Raw genomic sequence first — 16502 nt, 5'->3', positions numbered from 1 at the left:
AGAATAACAAATGCATAATTTCTAAGAAGGTATAAGTTATATCGGGGTAATTCAATTGCATAATTTCTAAGAAGGTATAAATTATAGCGATACTAATTACTCCACCTTCTATAAGGTATATAAGTTATCCCAATGTTAAAACTAACACCGGAATAACTTATACATGGTTTGCTAACCAAAGAGAGTATTAAGGTGGTATTAAATTTTTATACCACCGTTATACCTTCTTATACCTTATACCAAACGACCCCTTAGAGAGACCCCTTCGAGGGAGAAAAATATTTTGAAAGCAATGGTATGATGTAATCAAATATGACAAACTCTCCCCAACTCTTCGATGTTTTCAGCGCCCGCTGAACGGCTGAAGGTACTTGGGTCCTAAGCATGCCGTACATTACGAAACATATAACACCCTACAGAAGAAAGACAATAGTGATGCAGTGAAATCGTCAAATTAGCAGCAATTAGTCAAGGCTGCATCAGAAAAGAATAACTCGTCCCACATGGCACAACAAACTAAAAGAAGACCCTGCCTAGAAATCATCCATCTAATGATCACAATTTACCATCAAAATTGATCTAGACTTCATTCCGTTTTTGCCTTAGGTTTAATGCGCTTCACCCTTGAATATAGGAAAACTCCAGCAAGGGCCACTCCAGTGCCTACATAGAAAATGAAGAAATGATTACCTTATTGTAAATAAAAAAGGCAACTTCTAACTTTTTGTATTCCACATTTGTTCACTCGAGCTGCCATCTGGAAGGATTGGAAGGGGAAAAGGGGTTTCCTTCTCAATCAGCTATATGTTGACAAGTATAAAGTCTAGTGTCATACCCAAACCGTTAATGGGAGAAACAGGTGTGCGGAAGAAGAGCACGGAAGTCACAATAACCACCACTCGCTTCACACAGTTACCCACAGAATGAGTAACAGGAGATACCCTTTGCAATATCATGTAAGAAACCTGCACCAATACTTGAGTATCAGCAAGAAATAACATAACCAGCTGTCGTCGCAAATGAAAGTGACACATTTTCAGTAATTCATGAAGAATTGTCACTTTAACAACCACAACAACAACTCAGTATAATCCCACTTAGTGGGGTTTGGAGAGGGTAGTGTGTACGCAGACCTTACCCCTACTCAGGGGTAGAGAAGCTGTTTCCAAATAGACCCCTGGCATCCTTCCCTCCAAGAACTTCCCAACTTGCTCTTGGGGAGACTCAAACTCACAACCTCTTGGTTGGAAATGGAGGTTGCTTACCATCAGAGCAAACCCTCTTGTCTAAGAATTGTCACATTGGTTTATGAAATTACATAAAACAAAGAATTCTACTTTATCAAACCAAGAGCTGCATAATTGCAGCAGTCAGTCACACAGCCATGAGTAAACTGTACAAGAAATTTTTAGCCCGTTCTACCTTAAAATGGCCATTGATCATAGCCAAAATTAGAAATTGCCACCAGTCTGTTTTCATAATTTCTGAGTCTTCCTGACATTTTAAAAGGCATGCAATTTAAAGCATTTCCCCTCATCTACATCTTCAATTTTGTCAAACTGACTGCTCCAGGGTGAAAAGCAGCAAAAACCTCATCTATCTTTCTAGACAAGCTCAAGCATCTAAATAAGGCAGGCAGGACACAACTGTACTTCAGGAGATAGCAAGGAAGAGCCATGTCTTTCAAATTGGTTTACAGTTAATAGGAATCTGAGCTTGCCGCATGTTCAATACTGTCAAAAATACATGGCAGGAAAAGCAAAGTACATATCCTTTACTAGAACAAGGGAATATCCATGATCCAACAACCACAAATTGCTAACAACACACCAGCACAAAACCAAACTACAGATACACCAAATTTTTTTACTCCTGAGAAAACCCCGAGGGCCAATGGGTGCACAGTTCGAAACTCAGTGGACCAACAATGAATAATCAGATCTCATGTGACCTTGTTTGTTCATTATTGTAGCAACATAAATTTTGTGCTTTCTCACTATGAGGCAGGCTAGAATTTAAGAAGAATCATGTTATAGGACTCCAATGAATCAATGAGATATACAAGGAAGAACCCTTATACCTGCTGATAAGCATGGAAGCAGAGAGCAGCAATGAGAGACCTTGTGTACAGCTGGTTGACATTCACTCCCTAGCACCAAAGGAAAATCATGAAAGTTATTTCAGATAGTTGCGGCAAGTTCTACAAGGGAACAATGAAAAAACACCCAGATGTTCTATTTAAGCAAAGGGGTAGAACCAGTATAAATTTCCACTATATGTAAGTATCACTTACTGCAGCTTCCAGGTATGCTGGGGTGAACTTGACACCTTCCGCGAAAAAGGCGTACGGGGCCAGCAAGAAAAAGGACATGATTGTGATTATTGAAAAGAGAGTAATATTATCCAATGAGTCCTGTTAAAAAATTACAACTGTAAACTTCACAGCATTTCAGAAACCAACAAAAAACACACAAGAGACATAACTTGGGTTTTGTCTAGTAAAGGCAATAAGGTTAATCTAGAAACAAGCTAGCTACTTGATGAGAAATGGAAAAGAGCTATTGAACACCACACAAACAATTTGCTCTCACAAATACCATTTAATATAAGCTTGAAACATCAACCAAAGAACCATTCAACTATGGGTGCACATTTTCATCATACCCTCAGCTAATAGCCTGAAAAAAATATAATTACCTCCTTCCGAACCATAAACTTCTTGCTGAGGACATTACGAGATTGATTGGTTAAATTAGAGGCCATTGCGCTCCAAAATCCAGCCCTGGTAATCGACAAAACAAGAACTGTAAATTAAAATTTGAAATAAAACTTTTATCAAAAGCGTCTCCCATTTCTATACCAAGAAAGCAACAAAATCATATGGCATTATTTAACATAGAATATTTGAATTCCCCACCAATTAAAAGAGGCCTCGGTCAACGATGCCAGTGCCACTCCACCAACAATTGGTACAAGAGAAGACATAACCCATATGGTAGGGAACTGCATGAACAAGACACATCCAATGTCACTAACTATAATAACATAGATCAGAAGACAAAGAACTACATGGAAGTGAATATCTTTTCTTTTCAAGTACTGGAAGCTTAAATATGATCTGAATTAAGATGAAAATAAATGGAAGAGATTGAAAATAGTTGTATTCGCCTTATCACAAGATGAATGCAAGAGCTTTATATAGAAATGTAAAAGTAATCATCTAAACCGCACCTCGCCCAAGAACATAGCAGAGAGAACAACGGAGAAGAATGGCTCCATAGCTTTAATAGTGTGAGTGAATGATACAGCAACTTTTCCAAGACTCATGTTGGTGAAAAGGTTGCCCAAGGTATGCACCACTGCCAACGGCAAAATTGCAACAAGCTGCCAATTGAAAATATAGAATCAGAACTTGTGCACATAATCAGGTCTAAACCAAAGCATAGTAAATCTGTCTCAATGAAGTTACCTGTGCACCACTGATTTTTGGCCTTTTATATAGATTGAGAGTCCACATTAGAATTACAAGGACACTGCCAACGGCAAATTGCACGAGAGTCACTGTAACTGGGTAATGGAACGCTTTCAGGACCTACAGAATATACGAATCTTAATTAATGACACACCTTGGCCATGTTTGGAAACACAAAAGGTAACATTTCTATTTAGTGAGGGATCCAAACTCACTTCAATTAAGTTGCAAACTATATACTATAAATGTAGGTTGAAAATGGCTCAAATTGCAAACATACATACTCAGCGAATAGATAATTCCAAAAATTAAAAAAAAAATATATTAACATCTGACGAAGTTTAAATCTATAGTCTGAAAAATCTGAACGATATATGCCTTGAAGAACCTCATAAATTACAATACATGCATGCATTTATACATACAAAAAAAAACACTATCAACCACAAGAAATGAAGCAATACACGTATAAACAAATAGAATAAGCAACTAGGACCTCGGATCAGCGGAAGTAAAGCACACCTGTTTGTTGTAAATGTTGAAGTAAATGTTAAATAGATACCAAAGGCCGAAAAGCGATCCGAGCACCAAAGTATCCGTCAAAGGCTTGGATTTAGGGGCCTCTCCAGCACTCTCGGGCACGGATGTGGCCCGAACCTCCACTCCGTCCGATTCACGCTCGGGAGCCGGCGGCGGAACCGAAATCCATCCATTACGATTCAACGAATCAGCTGAGCAACGAATAGGATTGATTTTCCGAGCTACGGAGCCATTTAGACAGCCAAAACGAAGCGTCGGTCGAGAAGACTGAGCAGATAAAGGATTGAATCTGAACAACGAAGCTGAACTAGAAGGGTTGTGAGGCTTCTTAGGAAGTGAAATCGACGGAGAAAACGAGATTGCCGTGCTCTGCATTTTGGCGAATCAGATCAGGGAAACTAAACTGCAGCAGAGAGAGAGAATGAGAAGATAAGAAGACGAGAGAGAGATGAATATATATTCTAAGATAGAAAGAGGGGAAGTGTGAGGAGACGTTGGGGGCTCCGTCGAGGCGTGAGAAGTGAAGTGCAAACAGAGAGCCAAAATCAGAGAGTTCAGAAATTTAAGGGGGATATTCTGGGTATTTTCGGTAACTTTTTGGGGTTGCTTTTTCTATGATATTTTGAATTGTGGGTTGGGTTGGTGAACCCAAAAGGTGGTTGGGGATGGAGATGGACCCTGGACAAATTTGTGGTAAATCATTTTCGCACCAACCTGGAACGATTCTGATTGGTTAAAAATAAAAAAGAAATAAATACCGAACAGACAATAGAAGTATGTGTTGCTAGGCTATAATACATAGGTTTAAGAAAATCACATAAGATCAAACTTAAGGTCTTAAATTTAGAGTATATTTAACTTATAAATGGTGTCGAATCCTTCTAGAAATATCCAAAATTCAACTCGAAAGTCCAAAATCATTTTATTAACGCACCTGAATCATTAGAACCCGATTTCAAGTCTGTATTACCATTACAATTACAATTACATTATTACACACATAATGTTATCTTTTTATCTAACGGGTTCGCTTAGGAACCATTCTTTTTTTATTTATTTGCATCATCAAGTCCAAGATTCATGTCCCTGAAGTACGAAGCTCCTTATAATTTCCAAGACAATATTCTTTGGAAAATAACTGTTATACTGTTGCTTCGTATTCCTCCTTACTCCCTCCTCCATCATAGGCTCCTAGCGTAATTTTCTTAATTTAACTAAACAAGAAAACTAAGGACAGAATTATGTGTGTTTTATTTGAAGGATCTTATAAGTTCAATATAGATGGCATTATGTGATAGACGAAAAAGATAACTCATTCTGGAATAAAGGGAGTAAATAGTATTTTAAAAAACTTGATATAATAAAAAGTTAAGGCATTCACTGCCAGTGCTCTATTATAAGGAAAGGACAACACAAGATGTTTAGTTTGAAGACCATATGCAAAGGAGTCATTTCCCACCAAAGTTCTACTACTACACTATTTAATGACTACAAAGAACGTTCCTAACACAAACAAGGCGGCCAATTAGGCAACAAATTGACCCCATCACACTATAGATTTTCATCTCACTTCTCCTAATCTCCTTTTCATCCTTCTTTTCCTTTTCCCTTTTTTCTGCGTTTAAGACAAAATAAATTAGTCGTCATTAATATGACAGCTGAAATGGAACAGTAAATGTAGATCTAGGAGACTTTGGAAGAATGCATCTAGACAGATTCATGATATATATTCATATACTTATTTTAGTATAAAATTTGCTTCTTGTTTAACTTCTAGTTGCCTAGACCATTTTTTACCATTTTTCTTGCTACTTGCAACTTGCAAATATCCAGAGCTACCATATCTCTTAGTGCAGTGGTCCATAATGCTTTTTACACCCCCCACCCCCACCCCCGATAAGCATAAGAAACAATGCCCAATCCAGAAAAAAAGACCATCCTCGTTTCATCTGGTTCTGTATTCATATAGTTAAGAAATGCACAATTCATGATTGTAATAAACATTACAACCTGTTCTTAAATTAAACATTCCTCCCTTAACACAAAGATGATGATGATGATTGCAAGTGTTCGTATACGTCTTCATGACATGTAAACTTGAACACTTGCAGTCTTCATTACCTGGCATACTGGGCAACTATTAATAAACCCTTCGCATTCTTTACAAAGACACAAGTGTCTGCATGGAAATAACAACACACTGGCTTCTTTACTCTTGCAAGCTCTGCATTTTAGCTGCTGTATTTGGGATACTTGGTTTTGCGAACCGCTTGCTAAACCAAGATGGTTTGTACTTGAGGCAGCATCATTTACTTCACTATCTCCGCAGCCTTCCTGAACTTGCATGGAACCATGGGCCATGGCCTGCTGAATATTGCTTTTCAGGGCATTGGCAACCGACTCGTTGTACTTTGCTCTGTAATGCCATGATTGAGCTTCTACAGTAATCTGCTTTATTCTCTCCCCGAGTTCCTTGTTCTTGCGATTCAAATTGTCTATTTCAAGATCTTTCTCATACAATCTCTTGTTAACTTCTTTTTGCAAGGAGTTCAGTAAAGATACTGTCTGTCGATGAATCAACTCCCTCATGCCCTTCATCATATTATCTTCCTGAGAAACCAAGGATGAATCAGTAGTGGCAAAGGACCAAAACTCCAGAAAATACAATCTATACGCAGAAAAATATGTTAGTGACATATCCAATCTCCAAGTCATTTCTCACACTATTTAATGCCCCTAAGTATCAATGTTTGCCCAATTATCAGAAACAAAATAGAGACACCAACCATGTGGCGATGCATAGATAGAAATGCTCTTACTCATATGATCAACAACTTTAGAAGTAAAATCCCGGCAAATCAAAATATACATAATGATGACTAGATGCATGTAAAACCCTCGATCAGTAGGTAGACATAGATATCTAGAATGGATAGTAAAGAAAACTATTCCTTTTTTCATACACTCGTGTAAATCAATCAAAAATTTAACACGCCAAATTTCAGACAAAGTTAATAATTACATTACGCCTTCTTAAAAAAAATAATCACATTACCTGCACTTTTATGTACCGATCAAATTCTTCTCTTTGCCTGTCAATCTCACATTTAAAACCACTGTCAATCCGCAGAAAAGCAGGAAGGGCTGCTTTCATGTTCTCAGGAGCAGACGTGACTGAGGAATTACGTTCTTTTTCCTCGTAAGAAAGTCTGAGTCCAGTTGATACAGTATTTGGATTCAAAATGCTTCCAGCTTGATCCACTTCATTCTGACAAAAGTTGTTATTCAAGGATATCTTAAGCTTTTGCTGGCTATAGTTGGGTTCAGCATCCCGGACTCTTTTGGTGGGGCGAATTGCAGCAGATGGGTGTTCATTGACTGTGTTACTTATCGGGTATCCAGTACACCCAACGTTAACTGAAAAAGATGAATAAAAAATGTCCGTGAGATCCGAGGAAAATAAGACCGGGAATTATTAACACCACTCTGTCTATTTTTTTCTTAATAAGGATTAACACCACTTTGTCTAGAACTAGACAGATGTGGTTAAATTTCTTCAGCGAAAAACCACACAAAGGAGCACCAAAGAAAGGAAAATCAGCAAATAAGTGCGCAAAACAATGCATGCTCGTTGATAGAAAGCGTTAAAACTCTCTAATTTGGTTGTTTTTGGGGGGGTTAAGCGTCCTTCAGTTTGAGAGGTACGACTGAAGCCAGTGACGTACGCAAAATTTTTTGTAAGTGGTGTCACAATCTTAAATAGTGAACGACTAACAATTCACTTTAACAATATCATATTTAAAAAATACGTTCAAATTCTCTTAAATAGTGAACGACTAACAATTCACTTTAACAATATCATATTTAAAAAATACGTTCAAATTCTTCTAATAATAAACCACTACTCAGGTATATTACTACAACTCTTATCGATAAGTTTTCATTTTAGAAATGTATCAAAATAACCTCATTCGGAATAATATTTGAAAGTGTTGGTTTATGTTTAGTCAACAATGGCATGCCAATTGGAAGAGTTGGTAGAAAGAGTTGATGTGGATGCTAGGAGGAAGCTTCCTCCTTTGATGTTACCCATGACATCAAGAGGAGGTAGTTTGATGTCACCAATGACATCAAGAGGAGGTCTTTACCACTATAAATAGATGCACTCCTTAATTTGTAGAAACCATCCCAAAAATAATACAATACATTGTAGTGAGTAGAGAGTTAAGAGAGAAATTCTCTTAAGTGTAATTGGGAACTCTCCCATTCCTTTGTTAATAATAAAAAGGCAATTGTTCTCTGGTGGACGTAGGATTATTTTGATCTGAACCACGTTAAATTTTGTGTTCTTTCTTTTACGTTTCCGCTAACAATTGATATCAGAGCAACAGGATTCTTTAACGATCCAGGGAGGAAGAACAAGCAAAGATGAGTTCCATGAAGTTTGAAATTGATAGATTCAGTGGACGCAACAACTTCAATATCTGGAAGATCCAGATGATGGCGTTACTGCGGAGGAAAGGTTCAATCCATGCTATTGACGGAAAGTATCCTAAGGATATATCAACTCCCGACAAGGAGAAGATTGAAGGGGATGCATTGAGTGCAATCCAACTATCCCTTGCACCTAACGTGCTTTGTGAAGTGAGTACGGGTACCGAAGAGATGGCCAAATAGTTATGGGAAAAGCTAGAAGGGCTATACCAAAACCGATCAGTGACAACAAGGATGTTGTTACAACGGCGTCTTCACACATTTAAGATGGGGTCAGGTACTTCGTTACAAAATCATTTAGATGCGTTCAATAAACTTGTCATGGACTTACAGATTGCAGGAATTAAAAAGGAGGAGACGTTTGCATGTGTTTTGCTATTTTCATTGACTTCGGGATATCGTGATATTGAGAATTCAATGATGTATAGCAAGGAGCCTATCAAGCTTGAGCAAGTGCGGCAGGCACTTAACTCTAGTGATGTGCGGAGGCACATTGAAGGAGATAGAGATGACCAGGCAAGTGGACTCTTTGTGAGAGGCCGGACTAGCCAACAGGGAAAGAGCAAATCAAAGCACAGATCAAAGTCTCGTGTGAACAAGAAGAATACAGAGTGTTGGGGTTGTGGCAAGAAGGGGCACTTTGAACGAGACTGTCCAATGTCAAAGTCCAAGGAAAAGGCGAGTGCATCCACAGTTGAACAGGTACATGATTTTGATAATGATTATGTACTAACAACATCGTGTAATAGTAATAGTAGTTATGGAAACAAATGGGTGTTAGACTCTGTTTGCACTCTGCATATGACGTTCCGAAAAGACTGGTTTAGCAGCAATGAGAAAAGTGGAGGAACCGTAGTAATGGGCAATAATGCAACTTGTGCAATAGTTGGCATTGGCTCAATTCGGGTTCGCTGCCATGATGGAATCGTGAGGACTATTACACAAGTCCGTCATGTTCCTGATCTGAAGAAGAATTTGATCTCCTTGGGTACTCTGGATGAACAAGGCTACAGGTACATGAGCGAAGCAGGAACTATGAAGGTGACTAAAGGTTCTTTAGTCATGCTGAAAGGCAAGCTGGAGAACGGCCTTTACACATTGGCCGGAAGCACCATTGTTGGCTCTGCAAATGCATCTACAGTGCAGTTATCTAATGATGACAAGACAAGACTATGGCACAAGAGACTAGGTCATATGAGTGCACGTGGACTGGAGATGTTGAGCAATCGTAACCTTTTGGAAGGTGAGAAGATCAGCACACTTGACTTCTGTGCTAGAACGCAGAAGAAGGTCAGCTTCAGCACTGGCAAACACAAGACAAGAGGAGTGCTAGAATACATCCATTCAGATATATGGGGTCCCTCTAAACTTCCATCGAATGGCAGACAGAGGTATCTTCTCACTTTTACTGATGATTTCTCACGAAAGGTTTGGGTGCATTTTTTGAAGGCAAAAAGTGATGTTTTTGAAGCATTTAAAGAGTGGAAGATTTTGGTTGAAAATCAAATGGAGCGGAAAATCAAGTATCTTCGCACAGACAATGGCTTGGAGTTTTGCAATGAAGAGTTTAATGAATTCTGCAAGGTTCATGGGATCTCAAGACATAGGACTGTCAGGCATACCCCACAGCAGAATGGAGTTACCGAGAGAATGAACAGAACTCTTTTTGAAAAGGCTCGTTGTATGCTCCTACAAGCCAAAATGTCCAAAGTATTTTGGGCTTAAGCAGTTCACACTGTTGCTCATATTGTCAATCGATCTCCAGCATCGGCAATTGACTTTATGACTCCGAAAGAGGTATGGTCAGGTGAACCCTCTAATTATTCATACTTACGAGTATTTGGGTGTCCAGCTTATTATCACGTTAATGAAGGAAAGCTTGAACCAAGGGCTAAGAAGGCCATATTCGTAGGGTATGTGGATGGAGTAAAAGGGTACAAACTTTGGTGTTTGTCTTTGCTCAAATTTATAGTTAGTAGAGATGTCACCTTCGATAAATCCTCTATACTTGATCCCCGTAAAATTTCCGTGGAGTTTTTCAGGAAACAAGAACGATGAGCAGGTGGAGCTTCCGGTGGAGCTTGCCAAGGAAAAGGATCAAGAGACTCAGGTTAAAGATGAGTCAGAATATATAGACCTTGAAGAACTTGCTGTCAATGAACCATACACAATTGTGAAGGGGAGGGAGAAGAGGCAGACACGAGAACCGGAACGCCTTATAGATCAAGCAAACTGATTGCATATGCGTTCGTAGATGCACAAGAAGAGATTAAGGATCTGGAGCCCTCCTCGTATATTGAAGCAACTTCTTGCAAGGATGTTGTACAATGGCGGTTAGCCATGACTGAAGAGATGGAGTCTCTTCACAAGAATCAGACATGGGTCTTAGTGAAAAGACAAAAGGGGAAGAGGACAGTTGGATGCAAGTGGGTCTACCAAAATAAAGAGGGAATTCCTGAAGTGGAAGATGCTAGATTCAAGGCGAGATTGGTTGCAAAAGGTTTCAGTCAGAAGGAGGGAATTGACTACAATGAGATTTTCTCTCCAGTCGTGAAGCATAGCTCAATTCGCGTGCTACTAGCATTGGTTGCACAATTTGACTTGGAGCTTCAACAGCTTGATGTCAAAACTGCTTTCTTACACGGTGATCTAGAAGAGAATCTATATGGATCAGCCTGAAGGTTTCCTAACTGAGGAAAAAGAAGATCACGTATGCCAACTAAAGAAGTCTTTGTATGGTTTGAAGCAATGCCCTAGACAGTGGTACAAGAGGTTTGATGCATTCATGACTACACATGAATTCTCAAGGAGTGCATTTGATCGTTGTGTGTATCACAAGAAGATGTCTGGTAACTCAATGATTTATTTATTGTTATATGTTGATGATATGCTTATTGCTGCTAACAACATTACAGAGATAAATGTTTTGAAGAAACTGTTGAGTAAGGAATTTGACATGAAGGATTTAAGGGCTGCAAAGAAAATCCTTGGTATGGAGATTTCAAGAGAAGACGGTGTTGTACATCTTTCTCAGAAGAGGTATATTGAAAGGGTTCTCGAGAGATTCAATATGCATACATGCAAGCCTGTAAGTACACCATTAGCTCCTCATTTAAACTTTTAGAGTTACAAATGCCTCAGTCCGAGGATGAGGTGGAGCATATGTCAAAGATTCTTTATGCCGGTGCAGTTGGTAGCATTATGTATGTTATGGTATGCACACGTCCAGATATTGCTCAATCTGTAAGTGTGGTAAGTAGATACATGTCCAGCCCAGGAAAGAGGCATTAGGAAGCTGTCAAGTGGATATTGAGATATCTAAAAAAAGTGGTGAAGGTATTTCAATTCTCGGTTATGTAGATTCTAACTATGCAGGAGATCTTGACAGAAGAAGGTCCATAACTGGATACATCTTTACCCTCGTTGGCAGTGTCGTTAGTTGGAAGTCGACTCTGCAGTCGATTGTCACTTTGTCTACGACAGAAGCAGAATACATGGCAGCAGTGGAAGCGGTGAAGGAAGTTATCTGGTTGAAAGGTTTAGTAGCGGAATTGAGTTTGGTTCAGCTGGAATCAACTCTTAGATGTGATAGTCAGAGTGTTATTCATCTAATGAAAAATCAGAGATTTCATGAGCGCACTAAACACATTGATGTCAGATTTCATTTTATTCGAGATGTTGAAGAGGAAACTATCAAGGTCGTAAAGGTTATCACAGACGATAATGCTGCAGACATGTTGACCAAGATAGCCCCGCTCGCTAAGTTTGCACACTGCAAGGACTTGGCGGGGGTGTGCATCAACTGATGCAACTCCGAAGAGAACAGTTGTTAGGTGGAGGTGGTATGTTCAACAATGGTTTGATTCTTCTTGTTTCTTACAACGGGGTTGCCCAGTAAGCTTAGAAGTTTTGGCCAGAGTTGTTCACACGCACGCTCGAAACGCAAACCAAGGTGGAGATTGAAAGTGTTGGTTTATGTTTAGTCAACAATGGCATGCCAATTGGAAGAGTTGGTGGAAAGAGTTGGTGTGGATGCTAGGAGGAAGCTTCCTCCTTTGATGTCACCTATGACATCAAGATGAGGTAGTTTGATATCACCAATGACATCAAGAGGAGGTTTTTACCTCTATAAATAGATGCACTTCTTCATTTGTAGAAACCATCCCAAAAATAATACAATACATTGTAGTGAGTAGAGAGTTAAGACAGAAATTCTCTTAAGTGTAATTGGGAACTCTCCCCTTCCTTTGTTAATAATAAAAAGGCAACTGTTCTCTGGTGGACGTAGGATTATTTTGATCCGAACCACGTTAAATCTTGTGTTCTTTCTTTTACGTTTCCGCTAACAATATTAAATACTTTTTTTATATAAACAACCAAAAATCACACAAAAATTTATCATTTATTTGATTCCACAAATCGTTCTTAATCAATTTCATGCCTAGAGACAAGATGAAAAGAGAAAAAGAAGATTAAAAAAACTTGGAATACGTTCAAACTCCACCGAACACAATTTTTATTTAGTAGACGATGCAATAAAGAAATTAAAACAGAAAATGGGGCTGCCCAGTTTCGAACCCATGACCTCTCCTGAACATTTACAGCGCTTCACCAAATCTGACGTGTCACCAAATCTGCTACACGTCTGATGTGTCAAGTGGTGTCACATTTACTCCATTTAACCTATTTGTGTTTCTGTATTTTAATTATATGTACATGTTTAGTAAAATTTTTCCGGCGAAGCGGTATCCTCCCCTGACTGAAGCACATAGAGAAAATCTAATCTACCATGCCTGAGTTAGATAAAAGCAAAGAACTCTATGTTTTGACAAAGGGGTGAAGAAACTTTCGGCACATAAAATTTGACTTCTTAAATATTCATAATCCAAGAAAGCAGTACTTATGGAGAAAGGTCGGTATAAATTATAAAGTAATAGTTTTAGCTAAGTACACTAGTTCACTGTCACAGACTATAAAACAAGCATCATATACATAATCAGAATAACAAATAGAGTGTGTATTGACATCATCAGAAGCATTAACCGTAATCTTTCCATTGCCCTCTTACCCAGAAGTGACTAAGTTGCATACTGTTTGTGTGTAGCGTGTACCTTTATTAGTCAGATATCAAAATGATACTGTCCCAAATCAGGTATCATATCAAACAGAATCCTTAAATTTAAATGGTAGAAAATAATAAGAGAATATGAATGTGCTTCATCTTGATGACAGTCTGTCCATACAGTCACAATTTCCTTTTTTGGGCAGTTGCAAGGCTCACCGTTCACCGGCCACAACTAATACACCATTCACCAATGGCACCTCATCTAACAGCCACACATAAAGATTTATTTTTTGGAAGCAACAAATAAGATTGAGCAGAAGGGACAGAAAGAACACCCAACCCTCCTTTACCTCGAGTTCGAATTGTTTACTCCAGACAACGATTCCCAACTCATTATTTGGACTTTTGTTTCAAATACAATTAAGTCACAAAAACATAATGATATATTCAGACTAAAAAAGCTCTAGGTTTTAGCATGAAGCTACTTAACTTTCTGAAGATATCTAGAAAAAGGTTACATTATGCAACGCATGTTTAAAGTCTATGAAAATCAAATTGATCTAAAAGATAAAGCTGAAGAAAACAACAACGAACTCAGTTTCCTCAAGTGATCTGAACAAGAACAACAGGCACCTATCATTTAATGTCTTCTTGCATTCTTCAAATTTAAATTAAAACAAGTCTTCCGCCCATCTCATAGAATGGTTCCACGTAAATAGGATTCTATAAAATCTGCATAAGCTCAAAACCGTCACCAACATATAGTCGTGAAATGTATTTCCTACATGCTGGCTTCTTTGCTTGTCTCCTCTTTCTACCCAATTCTAAATCTTAACAGGATAGACCAAAGATGTTGAAGAGAATGCTAATAATGCAGGTGATCATTATCAAGAGCCTAGGGTGCAACTTGTCAATTCTAATAAGATTTCCTGATTAAACACTCAACCAATTGCCAATGCTTTACCTCAGGCTTTAGGCATTGGAGGTGCCGAACAACCACAAAGACAAGGTACTCTCCACATATGCCCTGGAACAATTTTAATTCATCTAGCAGTGCAATACACGCCAATGGCCTAGTTTTCACTCGAATGAGTCTTTATAACACTAATACAGATTAGTTCGTATCAACCTGGTGGAATTGCTTTAACTCAAGAACTAGAAAGTTCTGCAAAGCCATGCTGAACGTGGACATTCAAACACAAAAGAGGGAAAAAAAATAAAAGAAAAACCAAACCACATAGAGACTGCATTAACAATCAATCTACCAGATTCCTAACGAAAAATCAAGCAGAAAAAAAGTAACATAAAAAACGAAAATCATGAATCAAATTAGTGAGTACTTAGTATATTGCAATATAAGAATTCTTAATGGAGACTGCTGGATGTAAAATTCTCGGGGAGAAGCAATTGGGAAACTCACAATCACCAAACAGTTGCAGCTGAGGCAATGCACTCGCATCGTACTGGAAACAATTCCCCTCTAATAACGCTGGAAACAAATTGTTGCTTTTACTTCCTTCTCCAAACATATTCCTGAAAAATTATAGCAGGACCTACAGAATCTCAATAAAACCCAACTTCTGGAGTAAATAACTATAAAAAAGAAAACCACAAGCGGATACCCTTTTCCGAGGCTAACCCCAAATATTGGTTCCACAAAATAAAGTACATGCGATTGATCATCGATCGAGTCGGCAAACATAAAAACGAAAATCCCATGTCCCAAAATGGGCATAGAAAATCAAAAAAGTGCCCAGAAAATAAGAACAAAAACAGATGGGTACCTCAAAAACTGGAAATCTCACAGAAGTAGCAGCAGATCTGAAAGAGCGATTATTAGTAAGAAGAAAGAGTGGAGAAGATGAAGAAAGGGAGAGAAAAGAGGGGAGAGAAGTGGGGGAAAAGATTAGGAAGAAGCATAATAATAATAACAGTAGATGGAGAGAAGTGGTGGTGGTGTAATAGTTGTGGGGAAAGGTTTCGGTTAAGAAAAACGATTCCATTCGTTGGTTTTGGCGTTGGAATTGGTGTTGGTGATGCAAATCACAAGACTCGTTGAAGAAATCTTGCCCTTTTCCTTGCCTTGTTAGTATAATCTCTCTCTCTCTCACTCACTTTCTCTTTCATAATACTCTGTCTTTGGCAGCTTTCTTTTCGTTTTCCCACCAGTTTTTTAATTTATTTCTGTTACGTTCTGCTCCATTGAATTCACGTTATTGCCCCTCGCTCTCCCCTCCAAATTTGCAACTTTTCCGCATCCGCATTTTACCCGATATTAGTATGTTACACCTATTATAGTACCTAATCATCTACTCACTTGTTTACTTTTACTTGTATTTATATTAAAAATAGATTTTTTCAGTTTTATTTGTCACTTTATGCATATCAAGATAAGATAATTTTTGTTTTTGTTATACCCACAGTATTTGTTGCTCATTTTAAATTATTTTTTCAAATCCAATAAAATATGTATCAATTAATATGGGTATCATGATAAATTATGTACTTCATTTATTATTTTTTTAAGGAGTGTAAAAAGTCAAAATGTATCAAGTAAAAATGAACGAATGGAGCATTTATTATTATTTTTTCTTGGTACATATGTCACCAGGATAAATTGAAAGTTTGTGGTCAATCTAAATTGGTAATAGGCGTATATACCAAGTACAAGTATGTTATCTATAAATTAATGAATGATATTATTGGAGTTAGACCAATTATAAAAATTTGAAGAAACTTTATTTGTATTGGTGATAAATTTTCAATAAACATAGAATATCAATAAGAAAAACAATAAAATTCGAATAAAGGTCAATATAATTTATGGTTTGGGCCTATCATTTTCGAGCCTTCAATTTTAGTTATTGATTAATAAAAATATTTTTGATAAATTTTTTCACAATTGTTCATCGTGTTGTATGGGTCAAAATC

The 16502-nt window shown here is 37.9% G+C and overlaps 2 protein-coding genes across 4 annotated transcripts; both read right to left on the bottom strand.

Moving 5' to 3' along the window:
* Positions 1-279: 279 nt before the first annotated feature.
* On the bottom strand, positions 280-4568 carry LOC107811924 (triose phosphate/phosphate translocator, non-green plastid, chloroplastic-like). 2 transcript variants are annotated; one of them, XM_016636914.2, is made up of 10 exons: positions 3995-4568; positions 3470-3592; positions 3232-3384; positions 2918-3003; positions 2698-2782; positions 2294-2413; positions 2081-2149; positions 836-965; positions 567-663; positions 280-413 (listed from the first exon to the last, which is right to left on the bottom strand). In XM_016636914.2, exons 1-9 carry the CDS (start codon positions 4385-4387, stop codon positions 587-589), a joined length of 1236 nt encoding a protein of 411 aa, XP_016492400.1. In that variant the 5' UTR covers positions 4388-4568; the 3' UTR covers positions 280-413; positions 567-586.
* Positions 4569-5936: 1368 nt separating this feature from the next.
* On the bottom strand, positions 5937-15730 carry LOC107811923 (BOI-related E3 ubiquitin-protein ligase 1-like). 2 transcript variants are annotated; one of them, XM_075255944.1, is made up of 4 exons: positions 15356-15730; positions 14992-15124; positions 7068-7429; positions 5937-6622 (listed from the first exon to the last, which is right to left on the bottom strand). In XM_075255944.1, exons 2-4 carry the CDS (start codon positions 15098-15100, stop codon positions 6095-6097), a joined length of 999 nt encoding a protein of 332 aa, XP_075112045.1. In that variant the 5' UTR covers positions 15101-15124; positions 15356-15730; the 3' UTR covers positions 5937-6094. The 2 variants fall into 2 exon arrangements, with proteins under 2 accessions (XP_075112045.1, XP_075112044.1); XM_075255943.1 differs by having other exon boundaries at positions 14992-15104.
* Positions 15731-16502: the final 772 nt, after the last annotated feature.

This window comes from Nicotiana tabacum, chromosome 6 (genome assembly GCF_000715075.1).
Source record: "Nicotiana tabacum cultivar K326 chromosome 6, ASM71507v2, whole genome shotgun sequence".
Lineage (NCBI taxonomy): Eukaryota > Viridiplantae > Streptophyta > Magnoliopsida > Solanales > Solanaceae > Nicotiana > Nicotiana tabacum.
The sequence above is the reverse complement of the archived record's forward strand: the minus strand, read 5'-3'. Positions and strand labels throughout refer to the sequence as shown.